Raw genomic sequence first — 25,301 nt, forward strand, 5'->3', positions numbered from 1 at the left:
TAATGCTAACTTTGTAATTCCAAAACACCTTGACTTTTTCCCATGACTGTTTTCAACACCATGTAAGATGAAGTAAGAGTTGTGTTTTTAACTTTATTGGCATTAACAACACTGCTGTTCCCGTGTCCAACTCCATTTGAAGAGGTTAGTTGTTGATTTTCACATGGACGGAGATTTCCAATTTCTTATCCATTAATCTGTGAATATACATTACTTGCAGTGACTTGTCTTCCACCATGTTGTTAGGCTTTCATCCTTCACCTCCACGGTTTTTACTTGGAGGGATGTTTTTGTATCCTGATCTTTGCTTTTTCTCCCTTTTCCCCTTGTTGACACTTTATTTCTTTCTTGGACATTTGGCTTTGATGTGTTCCTCTGTCACATGGATGACATCTAGCTTTTCTGAAATAACAATTATCCGCACTCTGGCTGCTTTTTCTGTGGCGGAAACACTTTCGTCAGTTAAATTTTCCCACCATCTTTGATTAGCCTTGTATAATTTCCAAGTTTAAAAAAAAAATCAGTCATCTCAAAACCCAAGGCTGTGTCAAATGCAGCCTTAATGGATACATCTTATGTACTTTGGGTACTGTAATCAGCTAAACCGACAACTAACCTGTCTCTTAATACTTTAAGAATTCATCAAATCACAAGTTTCTGACAGTCTACTTAATTCAGTCAATTATTCACTTATGGATTTGCCTATTTTCTGAAATAAAATTTTGTCTTTCTGTAATAACCAGTGGCTTAGGACACAGATGTTCTCCTATTATAGCACACAACTCTGCATAAGTTTTTGTACTTGGTCTTTCAGGTGCTGACAGAGATTTCATCAATTTAAATGTCTTGCTTCCCAGTTGGCTCAGAAACAGCACCTGTTTTTTTGCTTCAAACCAGTGTCAGTAATATTATGGGAAGACAGTATTGATCAAATCTTTAGACAGTCATGGCAGTTTTTTTCTGAGTCCTCGAATTTTCCAAACAGTCCCTCTGCCATTCTGAGTCTTCTTTTCTTTGTTCTCAATGCATGAGCCTGTGATTCACTGTAGTTTTTTGTTCATTATATTTTGCTTTTTCTCTCCTTCTGTAGAAGTTCGTTATTGCCAACCAGTTGTGTACTCTAGGCTCAGAAATATACACATACACACAAACATGTTGTCTCATTTTTTGTTTATTACTAACCTAAAATAGTTCCTCACAGTACACTCTATACACACACGCAAAGCGTGATGACATCAAATGCACGCCAGCGTATATTCTCAACACTATTTCCACTGCCTGCCTCCTTTATCAGCTCCCTTATCCCCATGGCCTGCCCCCTTCATCAGCACCCCCCCCACGGCCTGCCCCCTTCATCAGCAAACCCCCCCCCCACGGCCTGCCCCCTTCATCAGCAAACCCCCCCCCCACGGCCTGCCCCCTTCATCAGCAGCCCCCCCACGGCCTGCCCCCTTCATCAGCAGCCCCCCCACGGCCTGCCCCCTTCATCAGCAGCCCCCCCACGGCCTGCCCCCTTCATCAGCAGCCCCCCCACGGCCTGCCCCCTTCATCAGCAGCCCCCCCACGGCCTGCCCCCTTCATCAGCAGCCCCCCCACGGCCTGCCCCCTTCATCAGCAGCCCCCCCACGGCCTGCCCCCTTCATCAGCAGCCCCCCCACGGCCTGCCCCCTTCATCAGCAGCCCCCCCACGGCCTGCCCCCTTCATCAGCAGCCCCCCCACGGCCTGCCCCCTTCATCAGCAGCCCCCCCACGGCCTGCCCCCTTCATCAGCAGCCCCCCCACGGCCTGCCCCCTTCATCAGCAGCCCCCCCACGGCCTGCCCCCTTCATCAGCAGCCCCCCCACGGCCTGCCCCCTTCATCAGCAGCCCCCCCACGGCCTGCCCCCTTCATCAGCAGCCCCCCCACGGCCTGCCCCCTTCATCAGCAGCCCCCCCACGGCCTGCCCCCTTCATCAGCAGCCCCCCCACGGCCTGCCCCCTTCATCAGCAGCCCCCCCACGGCCTGCCCCCTTCATCAGCAGCCCCCCCACGGCCTGCCCCCTTCATCAGCAGCCCCCCCACGGCCTGCCCCCTTCATCAGCAGCCCCCCCACGGCCTGCCCCCTTCATCAGCAGCCCCCCCACGGCCTGCCCCCTTCATCAGCAGCCCCCCCACGGCCTGCCCCCTTCATCAGCAGCCCCCCCACGGCCTGCCCCCTTCATCAGCAGCCCCCCCACGGCCTGCCCCCTTCATCAGCAGCCCCCCCACGGCCTGCCCCCTTCATCAGCAGCCCCCCCACGGCCTGCCCCCTTCATCAGCAGCCCCCCCACGGCCTGCCCCCTTCATCAGCAGCCCCCCCACGGCCTGCCCCCTTCATCAGCAGCCCCCCCACGGCCTGCCCCCTTCATCAGCAGCCCCCCCACGGCCTGCCCCCTTCATCAGCAGCCCCCCCACGGCCTGCCCCCTTCATCAGCAGCCCCCCCACGGCCTGCCCCCTTCATCAGCAGCCCCCCCACGGCCTGCCCCCTTCATCAGCAGCCCCCCCACGGCCTGCCCCCTTCATCAGCAGCCCCCCCACGGCCTGCCCCCTTCATCAGCAGCCCCCCCACGGCCTGCCCCCTTCATCAGCAGCCCCCCCACGGCCTGCCCCCTTCATCAGCAGCCCCCCCACGGCCTGCCCCCTTCATCAGCAGCCCCCCCACGGCCTGCCCCCTTCATCAGCAGCCCCCCCACGGCCTGCCCCCTTCATCAGCAGCCCCCCCACGGCCTGCCCCCTTCATCAGCAGCCCCCCCACGGCCTGCCCCCTTCATCAGCAGCCCCCCCACGGCCTGCCCCCTTCATCAGCAGCCCCCCCACGGCCTGCCCCCTTCATCAGCAGCCCCCCCACGGCCTGCCCCCTTCATCAGCAGCCCCCCCACGGCCTGCCCCCTTCATCAGCAGCCCCCCCACGGCCTGCCCCCTTCATCAGCAGCCCCCCCACGGCCTGCCCCCTTCATCAGCAGCCCCCCCACGGCCTGCCCCCTTCATCAGCAGCCCCCCCACGGCCTGCCCCCTTCATCAGCAGCCCCCCCACGGCCTGCCCCCTTCATCAGCAGCCCCCCCACGGCCTGCCCCCTTCATCAGCAGCCCCCCCACGGCCTGCCCCCTTCATCAGCAGCCCCCCCACGGCCTGCCCCCTTCATCAGCAGCCCCCCCACGGCCTGCCCCCTTCATCAGCAGCCCCCCCACGGCCTGCCCCCTTCATCAGCAGCCCCCCCACGGCCTGCCCCCTTCATCAGCAGCCCCCCCACGGCCTGCCCCCTTCATCAGCAGCCCCCCCACGGCCTGCCCCCTTCATCAGCAGCCCCCCCACGGCCTGCCCCCTTCATCAGCAGCCCCCCCACGGCCTGCCCCCTTCATCAGCAGCCCCCCCACGGCCTGCCCCCTTCATCAGCAGCCCCCCCACGGCCTGCCCCCTTCATCAGCAGCCCCCCCACGGCCTGCCCCCTTCATCAGCAGCCCCCCCACGGCCTGCCCCCTTCATCAGCAGCCCCCCCACGGCCTGCCCCCTTCATCAGCAGCCCCCCCACGGCCTGCCCCCTTCATCAGCAGCCCCCCCACGGCCTGCCCCCTTCATCAGCAGCCCCCCCACGGCCTGCCCCCTTCATCAGCAGCCCCCCCACGGCCTGCCCCCTTCATCAGCAGCCCCCCACGGCCTGCCCCCTTCATCAGCAGCCCCCCCACGGCCTGCCCCCTTCATCAGCAGCCCCCCCACGGCCTGCCCCCTTCATCAGCAGCCCCCCCACGGCCTGCCCCCTTCATCAGCAGCCCCCCCACGGCCTGCCCCCTTCATCAGCAGCCCCCCACGGCCTGCCCCCTTCATCAGCAGCCCCCCACGGCCTGCCCCCTTCATCAGCAGCCCCCCACGGCCTGCCCCCTTCATCAGCAGCCCCCCACGGCCTGCCCCCTTCATCAGCACCCCCCCACGGCCTGCCCCCTTCATCAGCAGCCCCCCACGGCCTGCCCCCTTCATCAGCAGCCCCCCACGGCCTGCCCCCTTCATCAGCAGCCCCCCACGGCCTGCCCCCTTCATCAGCACCCCCCCACGGCCTGCCCCCTTCATCAGCACCCCCCCACGGCCTGCCCCCTTCATCAGCACCCCCCCACGGCCTGCCCCCTTCATCAGCACCCCCATTGCCTGCCCCTTCATCAGCACCCCCATTGCCTGCCCCTTCATCAGCACCCCCATTGCCTGCCCCTTCATCAGCACCCCCATTGCCTGTCCCTTCATCAGCACCCCCCCCATTGCCTGCCCCTTCATCAGCACCCCCCCCATTGCCTGCCCCTTCATCAGCACCCCCCCATTGCCTGCCCCTTCATCAGCACCCCCCACGGTCTGCCCCCTTCATCAGCACCCCCCCACGGTCTGCCCCCTTCATCAGCAACCCCCACGGCCTGCCCCCTTCATCAGCACCCCCCACGGTCTGCCCCCCTTCATCAGCACCCCCCACTGCCTGCCCCCCTTCATCAGCACCCCTCCACCGCCTGCCCCCTTCATCAGCACCCCCCCACGGCCTGCCCCCTTCATCAGCACCCCCCCACGGCCTGCCCCCTTCATCAGCACCCCCCCACGGCCTGCCCCCTTCATCAGCACCCCCCCACGGCCTGCCCCCTTCATCAGCACCCCCCCACGGCCTGCCCCCTTCATCAGCACCCCCCCACGGCCTGCCCCCTTCATCAGCACCCCCCCACGGCCTGCCCCCTTCATCAGCACCCCCATTGCCTGCCCCTTCATCAGCACCCCCATTGCCTGCCCCTTCATCAGCACCCCCATTGCCTGCCCCTTCATCAGCACCCCCATTGCCTGCCCCTTCATCAGCACCCCCATTGCCTGCCCCTTCATCAGCACCCCCATTGCCTGCCCCTTCATCAGCACCCCCATTGCCTGCCCCTTCATCAGCACCCCCATTGCCTGCCCCTTCATCAGCACCCCCATTGCCTGCCCCTTCATCAGCACCCCCATTGCCTGCCCCTTCATCAGCACCCCCATTGCCTGCCCCTTCATCAGCACCCCCATTGCCTGCCCCTTCATCAGCACCCCCATTGCCTGCCCCTTCATCAGCACCCCCATTGCCTGCCCCTTCATCAGCACCCCCATTGCCTGCCCCTTCATCAGCACCCCCATTGCCTGCCCCTTCATCAGCACCCCCATTGCCTGCCCCTTCATCAGCACCCCCATTGCCTGCCCCTTCATCAGCACCCCCATTGCCTGCCCCTTCATCAGCACCCCCATTGCCTGCCCCTTCATCAGCACCCCCCCATTGCCTGCCCCTTCATCAGCACCCCCATTGCCTGCCCCTTCATCAGCACCCCCATTGCTTGCCCCTTCATCAGCACCCCCATTGCCTGCCCCTTCATCAGCACCCCCATTGCCTGCCCCTTCATCAGCACCCCCCCATTGCCTGCCCCTTCATCAGCACCCCCCCATTGCCTGCCCCTTCATCAGCATCCCTCACTGTCTGCCCCCTTCATCAGCACCCCCCCACTGCCTGCCCCCTTCATCAGCAACCCCCAAGGCCTGCCCCCTTCATCAGCACCCCCCACGGCCTGCCCCCCTTCATCAGCACCCCCCACTGTCTGCCCCCTTCATCAGCAACCCCCACTGCCTGCCCCCTTCATCAGCACCCCCCACGGCCTGCCCCCCTTCATCAGCACCCCCCACTGCCTGCCCATTTCATCAGCACCCCTCCACCGCCTGCCCATTTCATCAGCACCCCCCCACTGCCTGCCCCCTTTATCAGCACCCCCCCACTGCCTGCCCCCTTTATCAGCACCCCCCCACTGCCTGCCCCCTTTATCAGCACCCCCCCACTGCCTGCCCCCTTTATCAGCACCCCCCCACTGCCTGCCCCCTTTATCAGCACCCCCCCACTGCCTGCCCCCTTTATCAGCACCCCCCCACTGCCTGCCCCCTTTATCAGCACCCCCCCACTGCCTGCCCCCTTTATCAGCACCCCCCCACTGCCAGCACCCCCCCACTGTCTGCCCCCTTCATCAGCACGCCCCCATGGACTGCCCCTTTCATCCGCACCCCTCCACCACTGCCTGCCCCCTTTATCAGCACCCCCCCCACTGTGCCCCCTTCATCAGCACCCCCAATTGCCTGCCCCCTTCATCAGCACCCCTCCACCACCGCCTGCTGCCTTTATCAGCACCCCCCACTGCCTTCCCCCTTTATCAGCACCCCCCCACTGCCTGCCCCCTTTATCAGCACCCCCCCACTGCCTGCCCCCTTTATCAGCACCCCCCCACTGCCTGCCCCCTTTATCAGCACCCCCCCACTGCCTGCCCCCTTTATCAGCACCCCCCCCACTGCCTGCCCCCTTTATCAGCACCCCCACCATGGCCTGCCCCCTTTATCAGCACCCCCCCCACGGCCTGCCCCCTTTATCAGCACCCCCCCCCACGGCCTGGCCCCTTTATCAGCACCCACCCCACGGCCTGGCCCCTTTATCAGCACCCACCCCACGGCCTGCCCCCTTTATCAGCACCCCCCCCACGGCCTGCCCCCTTTATCAGCACCCCCCCCACGGCCTGCCCCTTTCATCAGCACCCCCCCACTGCCTGCTTCCTTCATCAGAACCCCCCCACGGCCTGCCCCCTTCATCAGCACCCCCCCATGGCCTGCCCCCTTCATCAGCACCCCCCCACGGCCTGCCCCTTTTATCAGCACCCCCCCACGGCCTGCCCCTTTTATCAGCACCCCCCCACGGCCTGCCCCCTTTATCAGCACCCCCCCACGGCCTGCCTCCTTTATCAGCACCCCCCCACTGTCTGCCCCTTTTATCAGCACCCCCCCACGGCCTTCCCCCTTTATCAGCACCCCCCCACAGCCTGCCCCCTTCATCAGCACCCCCCCATGGCCTGCCCCTTTTATCAGCACCCCCCACGGCCTGCCCCCCTTCATCAGCACCCCCCATTGCCTGCCCCTTCATCAGCACCCCCTCACTGCCCCCTTCATCAGCACCCCCCCACTGCCTGCTTCCTTCATCAGCACCCCCCCACTGCCTGCCCCCTTTATCAGCACCCCCCCACTGTCTGCCCCCTTTATCAGCACCCCCCCACTGTCTGCCCCCTTTATCAGCACCCCCCCCACTGCCTGCCCCTTTTATCAGCACCCTCCCATTGCCTGCCCCCTTTATCAGCACCCCCCCCCCCACTGCCTGCCCCCTTTATCAGCACCCCTTTCCCCATTCCCGTTACCTGCACGCTTTGGCACCGTCCCTTTACCTTCCCACGCCTCGTCACCCAATCCTTCGCGCCTTCAGCCCCCTCACCCGCTCTCGCTCCTTTTGAACGAAAACGCCCCGCTCGCGCACGTTCCGTTTGCAAGCGCAACATTTGCGCATGCGCCTCCCGCCACGCCGTCTCCTTCCACGTCCACCTGGCGGATGCTCTCTCTCTGGTCTCAAAGACACCTTACTCAAATATTTTCAGTTTTTACACCCCCCCCCCCACCCCCCACACACACACTCACACACCACCACCACCACCAATGAACCTTACCACGGTCTCTCAGTTCACGCTGAAATGTAAGTGTGAAAAACCGATAAAACGCTGGAAACACAACAGATCAAGGGAAGAGAAACAGAGTTTCATGAAAGGCTTCTGTCCTGAAAAGTTAACGCCTTTTCTTTTTGCCACTGGTCTTGCCCGACCCGCTGTTTTCCCGTAAATTAATTCTCGACAGAAACTGGGACTCCAAGTCCCAAAGTGCTGCGCGGTTCACACATGCGCAGACGCATGAATTCGAACTCCCACAATGCAGCTTGGCCACGCCACTGTTAATGCGGAAAGCGCTGTCGAAAGATTGAAAGAGGAAAAGCTGAGCTTGCTGTTGGGCCGAGCAGTTGGAGGACGGGTTTTCATATTAATCATCGGAGAGCGTCGTCTTGGTAATTATGGACTTGATCATGTTTATTTCATTGGAGATGTTATAATGAAGTGATTGGGCCTAGGCATGACGCGGAGCCCTGTGTAATGTAAGGTTCCTGTTGGCTGCCCCTGATCCTGGTGTTGTAATGAAGTGCCCAGCAGGTGGAAGCAGATTTCAGATCTGCACTAAACCCCGAGTTCTGTTCTATGAAGTTAAAAAGTCTGAGATGATTTTTGTTCCATGCAAGCAATTGAAGGATTTTGATAAGTTCAGCAAAACAAAGTCGTGCCATTTGGAGACCAGCGTAATTAATAAATAGGGGTTCCACGTGATTGTTATTTTGGCACTCTCGCTTTTTGAAACTTAAATTTGTTACAGGTTAATTGAAATATATATATATTGGGAATAGGCCATTTACTTCCATAAACTAATTTCACCTTCTACTATGTAAACAAAAAAACCATGCTGGAGGAACTCAGTGGGTCAAAGCAGTGTCCTTTCTGGAGCAAAGATAAAAATACATAACTGATGTTTTGGTCTCCAACCCTTCATTGAAGTGTGGAGAAATCCTGGCAGGTGTCTGAATTAAAAGGTGAGAGGCAGCAGATGCCCCCAGAAATTAAAGCCCGAAACCAGCCAAACCCCTCCCTCCTCTCACCGTGCATCTGCCAACTGGCCCCAATAAAAGTAACCCACTGCGTATGCGCCAGCTGGCACTCGTGCATGTGTGCCAGAAGAAACGTGGCCGTGCGCGGCCTATAAAGCCAGGACGCTGCACTTGATGTAGGCAAGTGTGCCCTGCCCCCTCCCTTGCCCTTCTTGCGGATTATGCCCCTTAATTTGTCCTCCACTTGGGGGTTTAGGGCCTATACCCCCAAATGGAGGAGAAATTAATGTCTAGCTCGAGGTGGTGCCGGATGGAGATCTCAAAAGCCAGACTGTCTGTCGTGCAAGATTTTGGTTTCTGGTGAGTGTCCTCCAACTCTAAGTCTGCCACTGCACCTCTCTGCCTGATCCTTTGAGCGCCCCACTTTGGCTGTGCCACTTTTACTGCGACAATTGCTCCATTCTGCTGTCCCTTCCTTTCACTTCACAACATAAAACTTCAGGCCAAAAATTTGCACAATTCTTAAAAGGGGCCCAAAAAGCCACAACATGCAAACATTCTAATTTTCTTGTGGCCGATCTCCAAAAGAAGCCCACTTAGGTGGGAAAACAGTCCATCTGGCAACACAAGTGAGAGGGGTGGGGTGGGGGGAGGAGCATGATTGCAAAGGCAGGAGGTAATAGGTGGAGAAGGGAGCAAGGGCACAGCAGCAAGCAGGGGAAGCGGGATAGCTTGGTGAATTGAGAAGGAAGGGGTGGAGAGTTGAGGGAAAGAAGACGGGGAAGGAAGGGGAAAAGGAGAGCAGGTTAGCAGAAACTGGAGGTTAATGTTAATGCTATCCAGATGGAAAATCGGGTGTTCCTCCAATTTACAGGTGGTCCATTCCTCTTTAGTGTACTGTCACGGAGTTCAATTCTCTGATGGGGAGAACCTTTCCCAAGATGATGTCTTCCAGTCCAGATAATCTGAAATGTCTGCTGCCTTCCTCAAATGTGGCTTCTCCACCACCATCAACTCAGGCCTTACCTGTATCTCCTCCATTTCCCGCATATCTACCTTGGTCCACTCTTCCCCCAGATGCAACAAACACAGGGTTTGCCTTTTCCTAACCTACCACTCCACCAGCTTCTGCATCCAATGCATTATCCTCTGGAATTTCCAGCACTTGCAACAGGATCCCACTATCAGACACATCTTTCCCTCTCTTCCCCTCTCTGCCTTCCATAGGAACTGTTCCCTCCGTGACTCCCTCATGCACTCATCCCTCCATATCAATCAGCCCCTGGCACCTTCCTCTGTGACTGCAGGAGGTGCCGCACTTGCCTCCTCCCCTCACCACAGTCTTGGGCCCCAAACAGGCCTTTCACGTGAAGCAACTTGTGTATCCGCAGGATTGATTTACTGCATCCACTGCTCCCTTTGTGTTGGTGAGATTGGGTGCAAACTGGGAGATCGCTTTGCTGAGCACCTTCACTCAGTCCGCACCAGCGATAGGAACCTCCCAGCGGCCAATTATTTCAGATCTGCATCCCACTCCCATGCTCACATGTCTGTCCATGGCCTCATGCTATTACACCAAGACATTGGAGGAACAGCACCTGATTTTCCATCTGGGCACTCTAGCCGGATGACATTTACATTGACTTCCCTGGTTTCTACTCTCTTTTCCCCCTCCCTTTCCTTCTGCCTGTCTTTTTTCCCTCAGCTCTCCATCCCTTTCCCTCTCTATTCATATAGCCACCCCTCCTCCTCCTCCTGCTTGCTGTTGTGCCCTCCCTCCCTTTTCCACTTATTACCTCCTGCCTTTGCTATGATGCTCCTTCTCTACACCTCTTCCCCCCCCCCCTCCCCCCACTTTTGCCTTTTAATTCAGATGCCTGCCAATGTTTTTCAATATCTTGATGAAGGGCCCAAGCCTGAAAAGTTGATTATGTATTTTTATCTTTGCTATATAAAGAACACTGTTTGACAGGCTGAGTTTTTCCAGCGTTGTTTTTACTTCAACCACAGTATCTGCAGACTTTCGTGTTTTACTTCACCTTGTTTGCTTAGCATGCACTAGCAACTGCATGTCATCTGCTTATTTCAATAAACGGTTTCTAAATCTCTCACTGATGGTGGTTGACCTGCTGAATTGCTCCAGCAGATTGTGTTTAGCTGATTGGCTAAGTTGCCAGAGTGTAGGTAGGTTATGAGGAATTGGGGGTAAGGGGCTGGGGTTAATGGAGATGTGACAGGAAAATATGGGAGTAGTGCAGATGGATGCTTATTGATTGGTGCAGGCTCAGGGCTGACAGGCATGTTTTTTTCCTGTTTAATTCCATGTGATCTCACCATTACCCCTTATAATCAAAGCATTGTAGCGGCGGCTACACTGCTCCTGCAATAACACATGCAACCAGATGGGTTGAGCTCAGTGAGCAGACTAGTTTATTGCAGGCTGCTGGACTGCACTTGTACTCCCAGCCCAGGCCTGGCTGAGAACCGCGCTGGAGGGCGCAGACGTTACCCGGGCATCACATGGTCCCCAAGCGCGGGTTTCTGAGACCCGAGCTGGAAGGAAGGGAAACCCCTGACAGCGCCATTTTGGCCGGCTGCCCCGCCGCATGGCTTACAAGTGGGGCCGGTTCGCCTGCCTTGTGGTGAGCCGCCACAGCAGTATCTTTCTACTTCAGTATTCAATTTCCCTTGAAATCAATAAAAAAATTAATGTTTTTCGCAAATACATTCTTGACCAAGGCTACACTACAATAAAAAAACTCCTATCACTGCATTCAGTGCCTACGCTTCATACAGTGGAACATGGCTATGTTTCTGTTTTCTGCATACAGGCAGAAACTGAAGAGCACTTCACTGTGGTAAAGACTATACAAAGCAGGTCTGGGGAAGCAGAAACAGATATGTGATTGTCTGCAGTCATTAGACTGGGCCATGTTCAAGGACATAGCAGTGGACCAAATGAATACATCACAGGTGTTACGACTTCATCAGAACATGTGGGATGATTGTTTTCCAATTAAGACTATTTGAGTGTACCCTGATCGAGAAGCCATGGATGAACCAAGAGATCTGCAATCTATTGAACACCAGATCTCTGAACAGATGATTATGAGACATACAAGAAGTCCAGATATAACCTCCAGATGGCCATTATCAAAGCAAAAAGATCGTTCCAGTCGAAGTTGGAGTTTCAGATGGATGCTCGGCAACTGTGGCAGGGCTTGCTCACAAACTACAAGGTGAAGCAAGGTAGTATGATTAATTGCAAAAGATCACTTTCTGAACGAGCTCAATGTCTTCTTGGTTTGGAAAGGGAAAACAATGCACCCTCATGAGCTCCACAGCAACCAGTTCTGCAACCAATTTCTGAAGCTGATGTGAAAATAATCTTGAAAAGAAAATGAATTCTCAAAAAGCACCTGGCCATGTGGTGTACTTGGCTGGGTTCTTCTTACCTGTGTGGACCAACTGGCTGGAGAATTTGCATATGCTTTTAACCTCTTGCTGCATTGATCTGTTTTAAAAGGACGTACATCGTACTGTGACCAAGAATAGCAAGGTGATCTGCCTCAATAATTACTAGCTGGTGGTACTTGCATCTTCCAAGATAGAGTGCTTTGAGAAGTTGGTTATGATTCAAATCAACTTCTGTCTCAGGAAGGAACTGGACCCACTTCAGTTTGCCTATTTGCCTACTGTCACAACAATTCAAAGGTGAATGCCATCTCACTGGCTCTCCAATCTGCATTTGATCATCTTGATTACAAGGACACCTACATCAGCTTGCTGTTCATTAACTACAGCTTGGTGTTTAATACCATCATACCAGCAAACCTAATAATAAAAGTTGGGGGTCTGGGACTCTGTCCTATTGCAACTGGATCCTCAATCTCTTTATTGGCAGACCCCAGTCAGTGTAGTTTGACAACTTCACTTCCTCCTCACTGACCATCAACACAGGGCCACTTCAAGGCTGTGTACTTAATCCCCTGCTCTATTCAAGTTCAAATTTATTGTCAGAGTACATATGTGACATCACATACAACCTCGAGATTCTTTTTCCTGCAGGCCAGGCAGAATCTCTACTTATCATTAACTGTAGACTGAACTCGAAGAAAGAAATGTATATAAAGAGAAATATAAAGAAAGAAACGTGAACTGAATAAAATTAATATTTAGTAATAAATAATGTACAAATAAGAATCCTTAAATGAGTCACTGATTGAGTCTATTGTTTAGGAGTCTGATGGAGGGGTAGCAAGTGTTCCTGAACCTTGTGGTATGAGTTTTGTGGCACCTAATGGCACTTCCCTAATGGCAGTGGCAAGAACAGATCATGTCCTGGGTGGTGTGGATCCACCACAGTAGTGTTCCACTCTGCCATCTGTAAGTTTGATTGTTGGCTGAATAATGGATAATCATGAGTCAGAATATCAAATAGAGATTGTGAATATGGTTGTGTGTGGCAGAACAACAATCTCAATGTTTGTAAGACCAAGGAGTTTATTGTGGATTTCATCATGGGCACCATTTTCCTGTCCATCTGTGTAAAAAGCTGCCTCAAGACCACAGCCAACATCATCAAGACTTCCCATCACCCTGATCAGAATCTCTTCTTGCTAGATCTTTGCCTAGTAGCAGGAAACAAACTGTCAACAATTTACTTTCTTACCTCTTTCTGTATCGTAGGTCCATAGAACGTCACAGCACAGAAACAGACCCCTTTGGCCCTTCTAGTCGGTGCCAAATTATTTTGCTGCTCAGTCCCACAGACCTGCACCCAATCCATAGTGCTCCATACCCCTCCTATCCATGTACCTTTCCAAATTATTCTTAAATATTAAAATTGAGACAGCATTTATCACTTCAGCTGGCAGTCTGTTCCATGCTTCCATCACTATCTGTGTGAAGAAGTTCACCCAAATGTTCCCCCTAAACTTTTCCCCTTTCACCCATAACCATGTCTTCTGGTTTGTATCTCACCTACCCTCGATGGAAAAAGTCTGCTTACATTTAGTCTTCCTAAGCCCCTCATTTGTATATCTTTATCAAATCGCCCCTCATTCTTCTGTGCTCCAGGGAATAAAGTCTTAACCTGTTTAATCTTTCCCGGTTACTCAGTTCCTTAAGTCCAGGCAACATCATAGTAAAACTACTCTTTCAGTCTTCTTGTTATCTTTCCTGTAGTTAGATGAGCAAAACTGCACATATTACTACAAATTTAGCCTCACCAATGCCTTTGCAACTTTATCACAACCTCTCAACTCCTATCTTCAATACTTTTGATTTATGAAGGCCAATATGCCACAATCTCTCTTTATAACACTATCTACCTGTGATGTCACTTTCAGAGAATTGTGTGCTTTACCATTTATAGTGTATGTTCCTTTTTTTTAAAAAAAAAGACATCCAACACAGTAACAGGTCATTTCGGCCCTCGAGTCTGTGCCACCCAATTTACATTCAATTAATCTTCACCTCCAGAACAGTTCAAATGTTCTTTCTTGGTTTGTCCTTCCAAAAAAATGCAACACCTCACACTTTGTTTGCATTAAATTTCATCTACCATTTTCAGCCCATTTTTCCAGATGCTCCAGATCCCTCTGCAAGCTTTGAAAGCCTTCCTTTCTGTCCACCACACCTCCAATCATAGTGTCAACAGCAAACTTGCTGATCCAATTTACCACATTATCATCTAGACCATGATACAGATGACAAACAACAAAGATCCAGCACTGATCCCTGAGGCACACCACGAGTTGCAGGTCTGAGAAGCCATCTTCCACCACCAATCTCTGGCTTCTCCCATCGAGCCAATGTTGCATCCAGTTTACTTCCTCACCATGAACATGGAACGTCTGAACCTTCCTTTGCCAAAACCTTACAAAAGTCTGTGTCGACAACACCCACAGCCATTCATTAACTTTCCTGGTAAACTCTGAAAAATTCTGTCAGATTGGTTAAACATGACCTCCGATACGTAATTGCCATGTTGATTATCCCCAATCAGTCCCTGACTATCCAAATAATTTTATGTCTGATTTCTTAGAACACTCCAATAACTTGCCTGTGACTGACGTCAGGCTATAATTTCCACGGTTTATTTTGAAGCATTTTTAAAAAATAACGGAACACAAACTACCCTCTAATCCTTCGGCACCATTCCAGTGGCTGAGGACATTTTAAATATTTCTGCCAGAGCCGCTGCAATTTCTACACAAACCTCCATCAAGGCCCGAGTGAATATCTTGTCAGGCCCTGGGTATTTATTCACCCTTATTATTAAGATAGCAAGCAAGTCCTCTTCTTTAATCTGTATAGGTTCCATGACCTTTTTTTGCCTAACCATAAGTGGTAATTCTGCTTTTCCTGCAGAAAAAATAATCTCAGGGTTGTATGTGACGTCACATTTGTACTATGACAATAAATCTGAAGTCTGAGATCCACGATATCCATTGAAAACAAGGTTCCCTATGCATGTTAACTTTGCTTTTAATCTGGACAGGAACATACAAACTCTGTATTCTCAAAATTTCACCTTTGAAGGTGCTCCACTTACCTCACACATCCTTGCCAGAAAACAACTTATCTCAATCCACACATTCTAGATCCTCATTCCTCAAAATTGGCCTTTTTCCAGTTTAGAATCTCATCCCGAGGACCAGGCCTATCCTACTCCATAATTCACTTGAAACTTATGGCATTATGATCACTGGACCCAAAATATTCCCCTCTCCTGTCTCGTTCACTTATAGGGGATCCACTATTGCTTTCTCTACAACTGCTAAATTTATATATTGACCAGCAGGATACCCAGCGTTGCCCAGGAAATAACACTCAGTTGTTAATTACATGGTTGAAACAAAGTACCCAAAAATACTTCATGGTTATATGTGTGCATGTCTGGAGGCCTGAGCATTGAGGCAGACCTAGTGCTGATATTCTGTTTCCTGCTGCCTGCCCTTTTCCTGTTTGAAGGCCTGAGCACTGAGTTGGGCTTAACATTGATGTTTTGTTTCTTGGTACCTGCTCCTTGTATCAACAATGAGATGAGAGTGATGTTCCTCTGCTGTCTCTTGCTTTCTCCTTTGTCTAACTCTACAGGCTTGTGAAGAACTCCTGCCAATGTTACTTTGCTTTTTTGGGCCCATATTGAACTGGGTTTGGCCACTTATTTTTATTCTGAATGTACATTGATGCACAGCAAGGTAACTAATTGAGGTGTCCATGGTGAAAGTTTTTAAAAAACTTTTAAACTTTATATGACCTTAAAGATTAAATTCAATGTGGTCATGACATTCAGCATCAAATGTTACCCTTACTGAACCTACTTGGACATTATTGATATTGATCTGCATGGAAAACAGACAAACAAACAGGTGTGTGTGTGTGTTTAGAGAAGTTTCCTGAACACATTTGACAAATTCCAAGCCATCCAGCCCTTTTACAGTATGGGAATCCCAGTGAATATATGGAAAGATAAAAATCTCCTACTATCACAGCTTTATGGTTTCTGCAGCTCTCTGCTATCTCTGTACAGATTTTCTCCTCCAATTCTCATTGACTTGGGCTATAATACAACCCTATGAGTGTGGTCATTCCTTTCCCATTCCTCTGCTCTACCCATATAGCCTCAGTGGATGAAGCCTTTGGTTTGTCCTGCTTGAGCACAGCTGTGATATTTTCTCTGATGTGCAATGCCACTCCTTCCCCATACATCCTTCCCATTCTATTGCGTCTGAAACAATGGAAGCCTGGAACATTGAGCTGCCAGATCTGTCCCTCCTGCAACTGTTCCACTAATGGCCACAATGTCGTAATTCCACATCCCAATCTAAGCTCGTATGCCTTTCATCAATACTACTTGCAATGAAATAGATGCATCTGAGAACATGACCAGGTACAACCTGTTGACTTCTAATGTGCATGCAATTTTCGTTCTCCACTCCTCTATCTGCTGCTCTGGCACTCTGATTCCCATCCCCAAGCAAATCTCATTTAAACCAACTGGAGCAGCACTAGGAAAACTTCCTGCAAGGATATTAGTCCCCCTCCAGTAACATAAACTATCCTGTTGAAACAGGTTCCATCTTTCCTGGAAGAGAGTCCAATGATCAAGAAACCTAAACCCTTCCCATCTGCACCATGACTTTAGCCACGTGTTAAGATGCATTATCCTCCAATTTCTAACTTTGCTAACATGTGGCACAGGTAGCAATCCTGAGATCACAACCCTGGAGGTCTTGCCCTTCCACCTAGCCTAACTCCCTGAACTCTCCTTGCAGGACCTCCTCACCCTTCCTACCCACATCATTGTTCCCTATATGGACCAGGACATCTAGCTGTTCATGCTCCTCCTGAGAATGCCATAAACTCAATCTCAGACATCTAGGACCTGGCACCAACGAGGCAACATTCAATCCAGGATTCTCAATCCCTTCCACAGAACCTCTTATCTGTCCTCCTAACTATGGAATCCCCTCTTCTCCTCCCTTCCCTTCTTAGCCACCAGACCAGACCCAATGCTAGAGACCTGATTGCTGTGACTGGTCCCTGGAAGGTCATCTTCTTTTCCACCCCACCCTCAACAGTATTCAAAATGCCTTCCTATTCCCTTTCCCTCTCTTGACTGTCACTCAGCTACCCTCCCCCTGCCTCCTAGGTGTGATAGCATCCTTGTAACCCCTTCATCCTCTTTGTCTCTGGAATGATCCAGATGTCATTAAATTTTTGATCCAATTCCTTAACTCGGTTTGTAAGGAGCTGCAGCTGGATTCACTTCTCGTAGATGAAGTCTTCAGGGATACTGTAAAAACACAGTGCTGGAGAAACTCAGCCTGTCAAACAGTGTCCTTTATATAGCAAAGATAAAAATACATAATCGATGATTCGGGCTTGAGCTCTTCATCAAAAATGTCGGCAGGCATCCGTGTAAAAAGGTGAGGGGGAAGACATGGTCGCAAACGCAGGAAGTAATGGGTGGCGATGGGAGGGAGGGCACAGCAGCAAGCAAGTGGAGGAGATATGCCTCAGAGAGTGACAGGGTGGAGAGCTGACGGAAAGAAGACAAAGGGAAGGGAGGGGGAAAGTGCAGGTTGCGGAGAGAGTGGAGGGCAGAGTGTCCGGAGGAAGTAAGATTAAAATGAGAGGGGACTGGTGATGTTGAGATGGTTGATGTCTCAGCGGCAATTGGAAATAAAAAGATCCAGAGCTGGCAGCTGGACAGGATGAGATCCCATCGCCACACTGCCCGTTTCTACCTTTTACCCAAGATACATAAATCTAACCATCTGGGTAGATCCTTGTTTCCACTTGCTCTTGCCCCACCGAATGAGTTTCGTCTTACCTTGACTCTAACTTTTCTCCCCGGTCTAATCCCTCCATACCTACATCTTCAATACCTCGCGTGCCCTCCATCTCTTCAATGACCTCAGATTCCCCCGAACTGGACCGCCTCATTTTCACAATGGATGTCCAATCCTTTTATACCTCCATCCTCCATACAGAAGGTCTAAATGAATTCACTTCACTCTGGACCAGAGACCCGACCAGTCACCCTCTACCACCACCCTTCTCCACCTGGCCGATCGTTCTCACTCTAAACAACTCCTTTAACTCATCTTACTTCCTCCAAATAAAAGGAGTACCCATCGGTACCCGCATGAGTCCCAGCTACACCTGCCTCTTTGTGGAGCAATCCATGCTGCAAGCCTACACAGGCAAAGTCCCTCAACGCTTCCTCTGTTATATTGATGATTACATCAGGGCTGCCTAATGCACCCATGATGAGCTCGTCTACTTTATTCACTTCGCGAATCAACTTTCACCCAGATCTCAAACTCACCTGGACCACCTCCGACAACACTCTCCCCATTCTAGATCTCTCTGTCTCCATCACGGGAGACAAGCTTTCCACCAACTTGTATTTAAAAACCCACCAGCTCTCACAACTACCTTGACTACACTTCCAAACACCCTGTCCCCTGAAAGGATTCTATTTCCTTCTTTCAATTTCTCTGACACTGCCACATCTCTTCCCAAGATGAGGTCTTCCACTTCAGAATCTTCTTCCACAAACGTGGCTTCCCCTCCACCACATTCAGCTCTCACCTGCATATCCTCCAATTTATGCTCATCTGCCCTGTCCCCCTCTGACCCCAGATGAAACAAACACAGGATTCCCCTTTTCCTCACGTACCACCCCACCAGCCTCTGCATCCAACACACTGTCCTCTGGAATTTCCGGCACTTACAACAGGATCCCACTGCCAGATATATCTTTCCCTCTCATCCCCTCTCTGCCTTCTGAAGGGAACGCTCGCTCCTTGTCTCTCTCACACACTCATCCCTCCCTGCCAATCACCCACCCCCAGCACCTTCCTCTGTGGCTGCAGGAGATGCCACACTTGCATCCACACCGCGATTTATTTACTGCATCCGATGCTCCCTTTGAGGCCTTCTCTACATCAGAGAGAGTAGGCACAGACTGGGAGGTTGCTTCGCTGAACACCTTTGCTCTGCACCAGTGACAGGGACCTCCCAGTGGCCATCCATTTCAGATATGCATTCCACTCACATTCCTCTCCATGGCCTGATGTACTATCCTGTCTTCTTTCCCTCAGGTCTCCACCCTGTCTTTCTCTATTCACTTAGCCACTGCATGTTGCTGTGCCCTCTCTCCCTTCTCCACCTATTACTTGCGATGATGCTTCTTCCCCCCCCCCCCCCCACCCCCACTGTTACCTTTTAATTTAAATGCCTGCTGACATTTGTACACCTTGAGGAAGGCTCGAGCCTGAAATGTCAGTTATGTATTTTAATTTTTCATCCAGCATTATGTTCTTACTTCAACCATGCAGAGTTTTGTGTTCTACTTCATCAGGGATACTGCTTGCTGGCTTCCCTGATGACCCACTGCAAGAGGAGCATTCCCTACCTTGGCTGCCATTCCCACTGTCGACTACAGGAAAAAAATAAATGAGATAAATTAAAGACCTGCTCTTACCTATGCCTACTTGCTGAAACCTTTTTGCTCCTTGAATCGGGTGGCCCTTACTTGCTTCATCAGCAAATTTTGCAGCCATATCTGATAAAATGGAAAAAGTTATGACATCACTGTGGCACTGGACTCATTGTGATGAACCAACAAGAATATGATTGATTTATTTCAATCTTTCTGTTTACTGCTAGCCAACCAGTCTTCTGTTCATGGTCAATATGTTATCTTGCTTCCCCTCCAACTTTCATTTTTCACATAACCATTGATGAGATAGCTTGTCACATATCTTCTGGAAATCTATATGGTACCAGTTCCTTTTATCCAAAGGTAATAGTATGTCAGCAAAGCACTTCAATAAATTGGTAAAACATGATTTCTCTTTAATAAAACTATGTTGACTTTGATTTACTTTAAGTAGATTACTATAATCTCTTTAATAATAGCTCCTGACATTTTTCATTTAACTAATATAAAACTAACTGGTCTACCGTTTCCTCCTTTTGCCCTCCCTTTCTAAGTAAAGGAGTTGAATTTGATATTTTCCAATCTAATGGAAGCTTCCTTGAATCGAATGAATTTTGGAAAATTAAAACCCCTGCATTAACAATCACACTGACCATCTTTGAGAGCAAAAAATGAAATCTATAAGGTCCTGGAGACTTTTCAGTCCACAGCTCCAAGAGTTTGCTGAGTGCAGTACACAAAAGTAAAGAAACTCAGCAGGCCACGCAGCAGCCATAGAAAGTGAAAGCAGTTGACGTTCTGGAATCAAGGGAGCAGTCATTATCAGAGTGCGCTGAGTCAGAGTGGAAAGTCTTTAGCTCAAAGGGCTGAGGTGATGCTGCAGGAGTTGAATTAAGAAAGGGCCACCCTATTCGTGGAACAAAAAGGATTCGGCATGTAGGCAAAGGTAAGGGCAGGTTTTAGAAATCGTACTTTTTACTCAAGTCATAAACAGTGGGAATGGCAGCCAAGGCAGGGTAATGCTCCTCTGGCAGAATGTGGGTTGTCAGCGAAGCCAGCAATATCCCTGATGACTTCACCTGCGAGACGTGCATTCAGCTGCAACTCCTGACAAGCTGAGTTAAGGAATTAGAGCTGGAGTTGGATAAACTTCAGATCATTCAGGAGGCAGAGGGGGTGATAGATGGGAGTTACAGTTACAGGAGGAGGGTAGATGGGTGACCATCAAGAGAGTGAAAGGGAACAGGCAGGTAGTGCAGTGCAGTGTACCCCTATGGCCATTGCCCTTAATAACAAGTATACCATTTTGGATGGGGATGGGCGGTTATGACCTATCAGGGACAAGCCACGGCGATCAGGTCTCTGGCACGGAGTCTGGTCCTGTAGTGAAGGAGAAGACCCAAGTTGTTGTGATAGGGGGACAGATAAGAGGTTCTGTGGAAGAAATCTGAGTATTCCAGATGGTATGTTGTCTCCCTGGTACTGGGGTCCAGGATATCTCAGAATGAGTTCATGTCATTCTCAGGAGGGAGGGTGAGTAGCCAGATGTTGTGGTCCATATAGGGACCAATGATGAGGGTAGGAAGGGTGACGAGGTCCTGCAAGGAGAGTTCAGGGAGTTAGGTGCTCGGTTGAAGAACAGAACCTCCAGGGTTGTGATCTCAAGGATTGCTAGAAATTGGAGGAAAATGCAGCTTAGCACATTGCTAAAGACATGGTGCAGGATGGAGGGCTTTAGTTTTCTGGATCATTGGGCTCTCTTCCAGGGAAGGCGGGACTTGTTCCAACAGAACGGTTTGCTTCTGAACTGGAGGGGGAACAAATATCCTTGCGGGAAGGTTTGCTAGTGCTGTTCTGGTGAGTTTAAACTAGATTTGCAGAGTGATGGGAACCAGAGTTCAGGAGCAGATAGAGGAATGGAGGAGGGAAGAGATGATGTGAAAATTGCATGCACCACTGTAAATCAACAGATTGTACATGGTTGAAATGTCCTTAGGTGCATCTATTTCAATGCGAGAAGTATTACAGGAAAGGCAGACAAGCTAAATGCCTGGATTGGCACATGGAATTATGACGTTGTGACCATGAATGAAATATGAAGGGCATACCATTAGTTTCAAGTTACTTAGGGAGAAGGATGGGTCTGGGCCTTGGGTTGATATTTCTAAATTGAGAAAAGCCACTTTTGTGGAAATGAGAGAGGATCTACAATGCGTGAATTGGGATGAGCTGTATTTGGTCAAGGATGTGCAAGGAAAGTGGAAGACCTTCAAAGGTGAAATATTGGGAGTACAGGGTTTGTATGTTCCTGTCAGGATTAAAGGCAAGGTTAGCAGGCATAGGGAACTTTTGTTTTTGGGGGATGTTGGGGATCTGATTTGGAAGAAGAGAGAGGTGTATAGCAGGTATAGGCAACAGGGAACAAATAATGTTCTTGAGGAGTATAAAAAAAATGCAAGAAAAACCTTGAAAGAAATCAGACTTAAAAGGCATGAGGTTGCTTAGGCAGACAATGTGAAGGAAACTCCTAAGGGTTTCTACAAGTGTATTAAGAACAAAAGGATAGTAAGGGACAAAATGTGTCTCCTTGAAGATCAAAGTGGTTGGCTTTGTATGGTGCCAAAGAGATGGGAGATATCCCAAATGTTTTTTTTTAAATCATTTATATTCACTCAGGAAATGTGCACATTCTACATGGTTATATCCTAAATTGATCCTTTTTTTGGACAAATTTAATAAAATTTCTTGAACAGGTAATAAATATTAAGCTTCCACAAGACCCTATGTTGTTTTTACTCGGAAACATTTCAGGGATTAGGCTGAAATTAAAAATTGATTTATTTCAGAAAAAATTCTTAAAATAATGTTAGCCAGCTAGAAATTGGATCCAGATTTGGAATTGGACAGATGGCATGGAGAAATTGTGTTGTATAAAGTTGTATATCTCTGGAAAAGATCACTTATAATTTAAGAAATAGATATGATAAATTCTTAAAAATTTGGTCTCATATAAACAATCTATTGGCATTATTATGAATATATTATTGTAGTATATAATTATATAATTCATATTGACCTTCATTTACTCCTTGGCTATGGATTTAAAATTAGTTATTATATTTAAATAGAATTAGAGTTAGTTATTATATACTTAATTTATATGTAATTAGAATTAGTAGGTATATATACTATAAGTTTCAATCTTAAACTATCCAGTCTATCTCTTTTTCTTATTCTTTTTGTTCTTTTGTTTTCTTTTCGTTCTTTATGGGGATTTTGGAGTGGGAGGGAAGGGGGAGAAAATTGTTGGAAAAAGCATGTATTGATTTTGGTATATTATCTTTTATATTTGTATATGATACATTTAACAAATTAAATAAATTTTTTTTTAAAATCTGTAAATGTTTGCCTGAGCATCTTGAATGACCAATTCCTTAATGTAATTTACCATTTTGCTTTGTCTTGACTCTGCTTTAATGTCCTCCAAATTGTCCTTATTTAAGTTTAAAGTATAAATTGTCCCCATTCTTCTCTCCTTCAAACTAATTCCTAAATTCTGTTATATAATAATATCTCGGGGTGCCTTCATAATGAACTGGTTAATTCTGTTTTCTTGTACCTGTATGATTCCAGGTTTGCAATAACCTACTGTCTGGTTTGGCTACAGAACTTGTTATTCTTAGAAACACTGGGAAATTTAGATTGTCAGAGCACAGACATGACATTTCATACAACCCTGAGATTCTTTTTCCTGCAGGCAAGGCAAAATTACCACTTAATAGTTGTGCAAAAACAAAACTGTACACAATGAACACATGTAACAAATAAAGAAATGTAAATAACTGCAATACAAAGAGGGAAAAAAAATTAAGTGCAAAAGAAAGAGATCTTAAATGAGTCCCTGATTGAGTTTGTTGTTGAGGAGTCTAATGGAGGAGGGGTAGCAGCTGTTCCTGAACCTAATGGTATGAGTCTTCTGGCACCTATACCGCTTGCATGATGGTAGCAACAAGAACAGAGTGTATGATGTGTGGTGATGTTGTGGGCTTTCTCCACTAGATTTTGCAGGGCTTTGCACTTGGGAGTATTGGTGTTTTCTTACCCCAAACTTTCTCATCCAAACTTCCTTTGCCAATCTATTTTTTTAGTCTATAATATTACTCTGATAAGCCCTTTTGTTCATCTATAGCCTGTGCCACCACATTGTTCCTGATAGGAAGCCTGTGCATTGTTCCCACAAGAGACTTCTTGCCATTATTATACCTTGTCTCTATCTGAACTACTTTTACATCCAGATTACTGAGCATGGGCCATTCCACGCTATTTATTATTGATTGACAAACGTCTTGTAGCCTTCAATATTCAGGTTCCAATCAATGTCATCCTGCAACATGGTTATCAAACTGTACTCATTTGCGCTCTCAGACATGGACTTTATTTTAAATGTCATGTGTATACAATGCATTTCAGAATCTTTAATTTTGCCTTTTATTTTTGTAATCTTTAGACCTTATCTTTTGGTTTACCTTTAGATTTGTACTCTATCCCATTCAGTCTATTTATTGTTATTAACACCTCTCTAGGTAGCTTTCTCTCAACTCTTGACTTGCTATATCTGTTTCCTCATTTCAAGTAACTTGAGTGCACTACTGGGAAAATCCGAAACTGTCTGAGGTACTCTCTTCGCTGCTGATACCATGGTAGCGGGTTTAGAAAAAGAGGTGATGAGTTAGCATACTGGAGGGAGATTGAAAGCTTGGCTGAATGATGCACCACAACAACCTCACAACCAATGTCACCAGGAAGGGAAAACCAGAGGTGTATAATCCAGTGATCTTTGAGGGAGGGATCAGTGTTGGAGAGGGTGAGCAATTAAGTTCTTGGGAGTCACTATCTTGGAGGATCTTTCCTGGACCCAACACCATAATGGCATCACGAAGAAATCACATCACTGATTTAAATTAAGTCGAGAAATGCCACTATTTGTTAATGGTTTTGTAAATGTTTAATAGCTTTGGATAATCATGTTGAGGAACTTTGGGGGACATCCGATGCGCTCTAGTATTTGCCAAAGCCCTTTCCTGCTCACGGTGTCGAAGGCTTTGGTGAGGTCAACAAAGGTGATGTAGAGTCCTTTGTTTTGTTCTCTGCACTTTTCTTGGAGCTGTCTGAGGGCAAAGACCATGTCAGTAGTTCCTCTGTTTGCGCGAAAGCCGCACTGTGATTCTGGGAGAATATTCTCGGCGACACTAGGTATTATTCTATTTAGTAGAATCCTAGCGAAGGTTTTGCCTGCAATGGAGAGCAACGTGATTCCCCTGTAGTTTGAGCAGTCTGATTTCTCGCCTTTGTTTTTGTACAGGGTGATGATGGTGGCATCACGAAGATCCTGAGGCAGTTTACCTTGGTCCCAACAAAGCTTGAAAAACTCATGCAGTTTGGCATGCAGAGTTTTGCCGCCAGCCTTCCAGACTTCTGGGGGGATTCCATCCATACCTGCTGCTTTGCCACTTTTCAGTTGTTCGATTGCCTTATATGTCTCATCCAGGGTGGGAACCTCATCCAGCTCTAGCCTTAGGGGCTGTTGAGGGAGCTGGAGCAGGGCGGAATCTTTGGATATTTAAATGAATATTAAATTTTTTTCTGGAAATTTTATATTTTTGAAAATTTTGATAGTTGAGATGCCAATGTTTGTTAGTGTCTGTGTCTCTTTAGTGGTTTGTTTATTGAAGCTTTTTCTTGCCTTGTCTTTATGATGAGATTTTATGTGCATTCTTTAATACAGGGTCTCTGCGTAGTTTGGGACTAGGTTTGTCTTAGTATTTCAGAGGGGGCC

The 25,301-nt window shown here is 49.3% G+C and overlaps 3 protein-coding genes across 9 annotated transcripts in view; 2 read left to right on the forward strand and 1 right to left on the reverse strand.

The window, feature by feature from the left end:
- Positions 1-7,911, reverse strand: part of LOC138763886 (HORMA domain-containing protein 1-like) — a 74,614-nt gene extending 66,703 nt beyond the window's left edge. For 2 of the 4 annotated variants that reach the window (XM_069938818.1, XM_069938814.1), the window contains exon 1: positions 7,223-7,328. The gene's annotated coding sequence lies outside the window, so the exon portion shown is untranslated. Of the gene's footprint in view, positions 1-7,222; positions 7,346-7,525 lie in introns of those variants that run through there. The other 2 variants (XM_069938815.1, XM_069938816.1) reach the window with 2 other exon arrangements.
- Positions 1,240-7,967, forward strand: LOC138765323 (nascent polypeptide-associated complex subunit alpha, muscle-specific form-like). The gene is made up of 2 exons (XM_069942366.1): positions 1,240-7,455; positions 7,788-7,967. The coding sequence occupies exons 1-2, from the start codon at positions 1,240-1,242 to the stop codon at positions 7,965-7,967; spliced, it is 6,396 nt and encodes a 2,131-aa protein (XP_069798467.1).
- Positions 7,834-25,301, forward strand: part of dmap1 (DNA methyltransferase 1 associated protein 1) — a 108,581-nt gene continuing 91,113 nt past the window's right edge. For all 4 annotated transcript variants that reach the window (XR_011357875.1, XM_069938811.1, XM_069938810.1 and 1 more), the window contains exon 1: positions 7,834-7,914. The gene's annotated coding sequence lies outside the window, so the exon portion shown is untranslated. The remainder of the gene's footprint in view (positions 7,915-25,301) is intronic.

This window comes from Narcine bancroftii, chromosome 5, assembly GCF_036971445.1.
Source record: "Narcine bancroftii isolate sNarBan1 chromosome 5, sNarBan1.hap1, whole genome shotgun sequence".
Classification (NCBI taxonomy): domain Eukaryota; kingdom Metazoa; phylum Chordata; class Chondrichthyes; order Torpediniformes; family Narcinidae; genus Narcine; species Narcine bancroftii.

What these genes read in the sequence shown, in the direction of transcription:
- LOC138765323 (XM_069942366.1), top strand. Translation starts at nt 1,240, where the DNA reads ATGCACGCCAGCGTATATTCTCAACACTATTTCCACTGCCTGCCTCCT. An exon ending in ACCTTACTCAAATATTTTCA is followed by an intron (nt 7,456 to 7,787) that starts GTTTTTACACCC and finishes CCCACAATGCAG; the next exon opens with CTTGGCCACGCCACTGTTAA.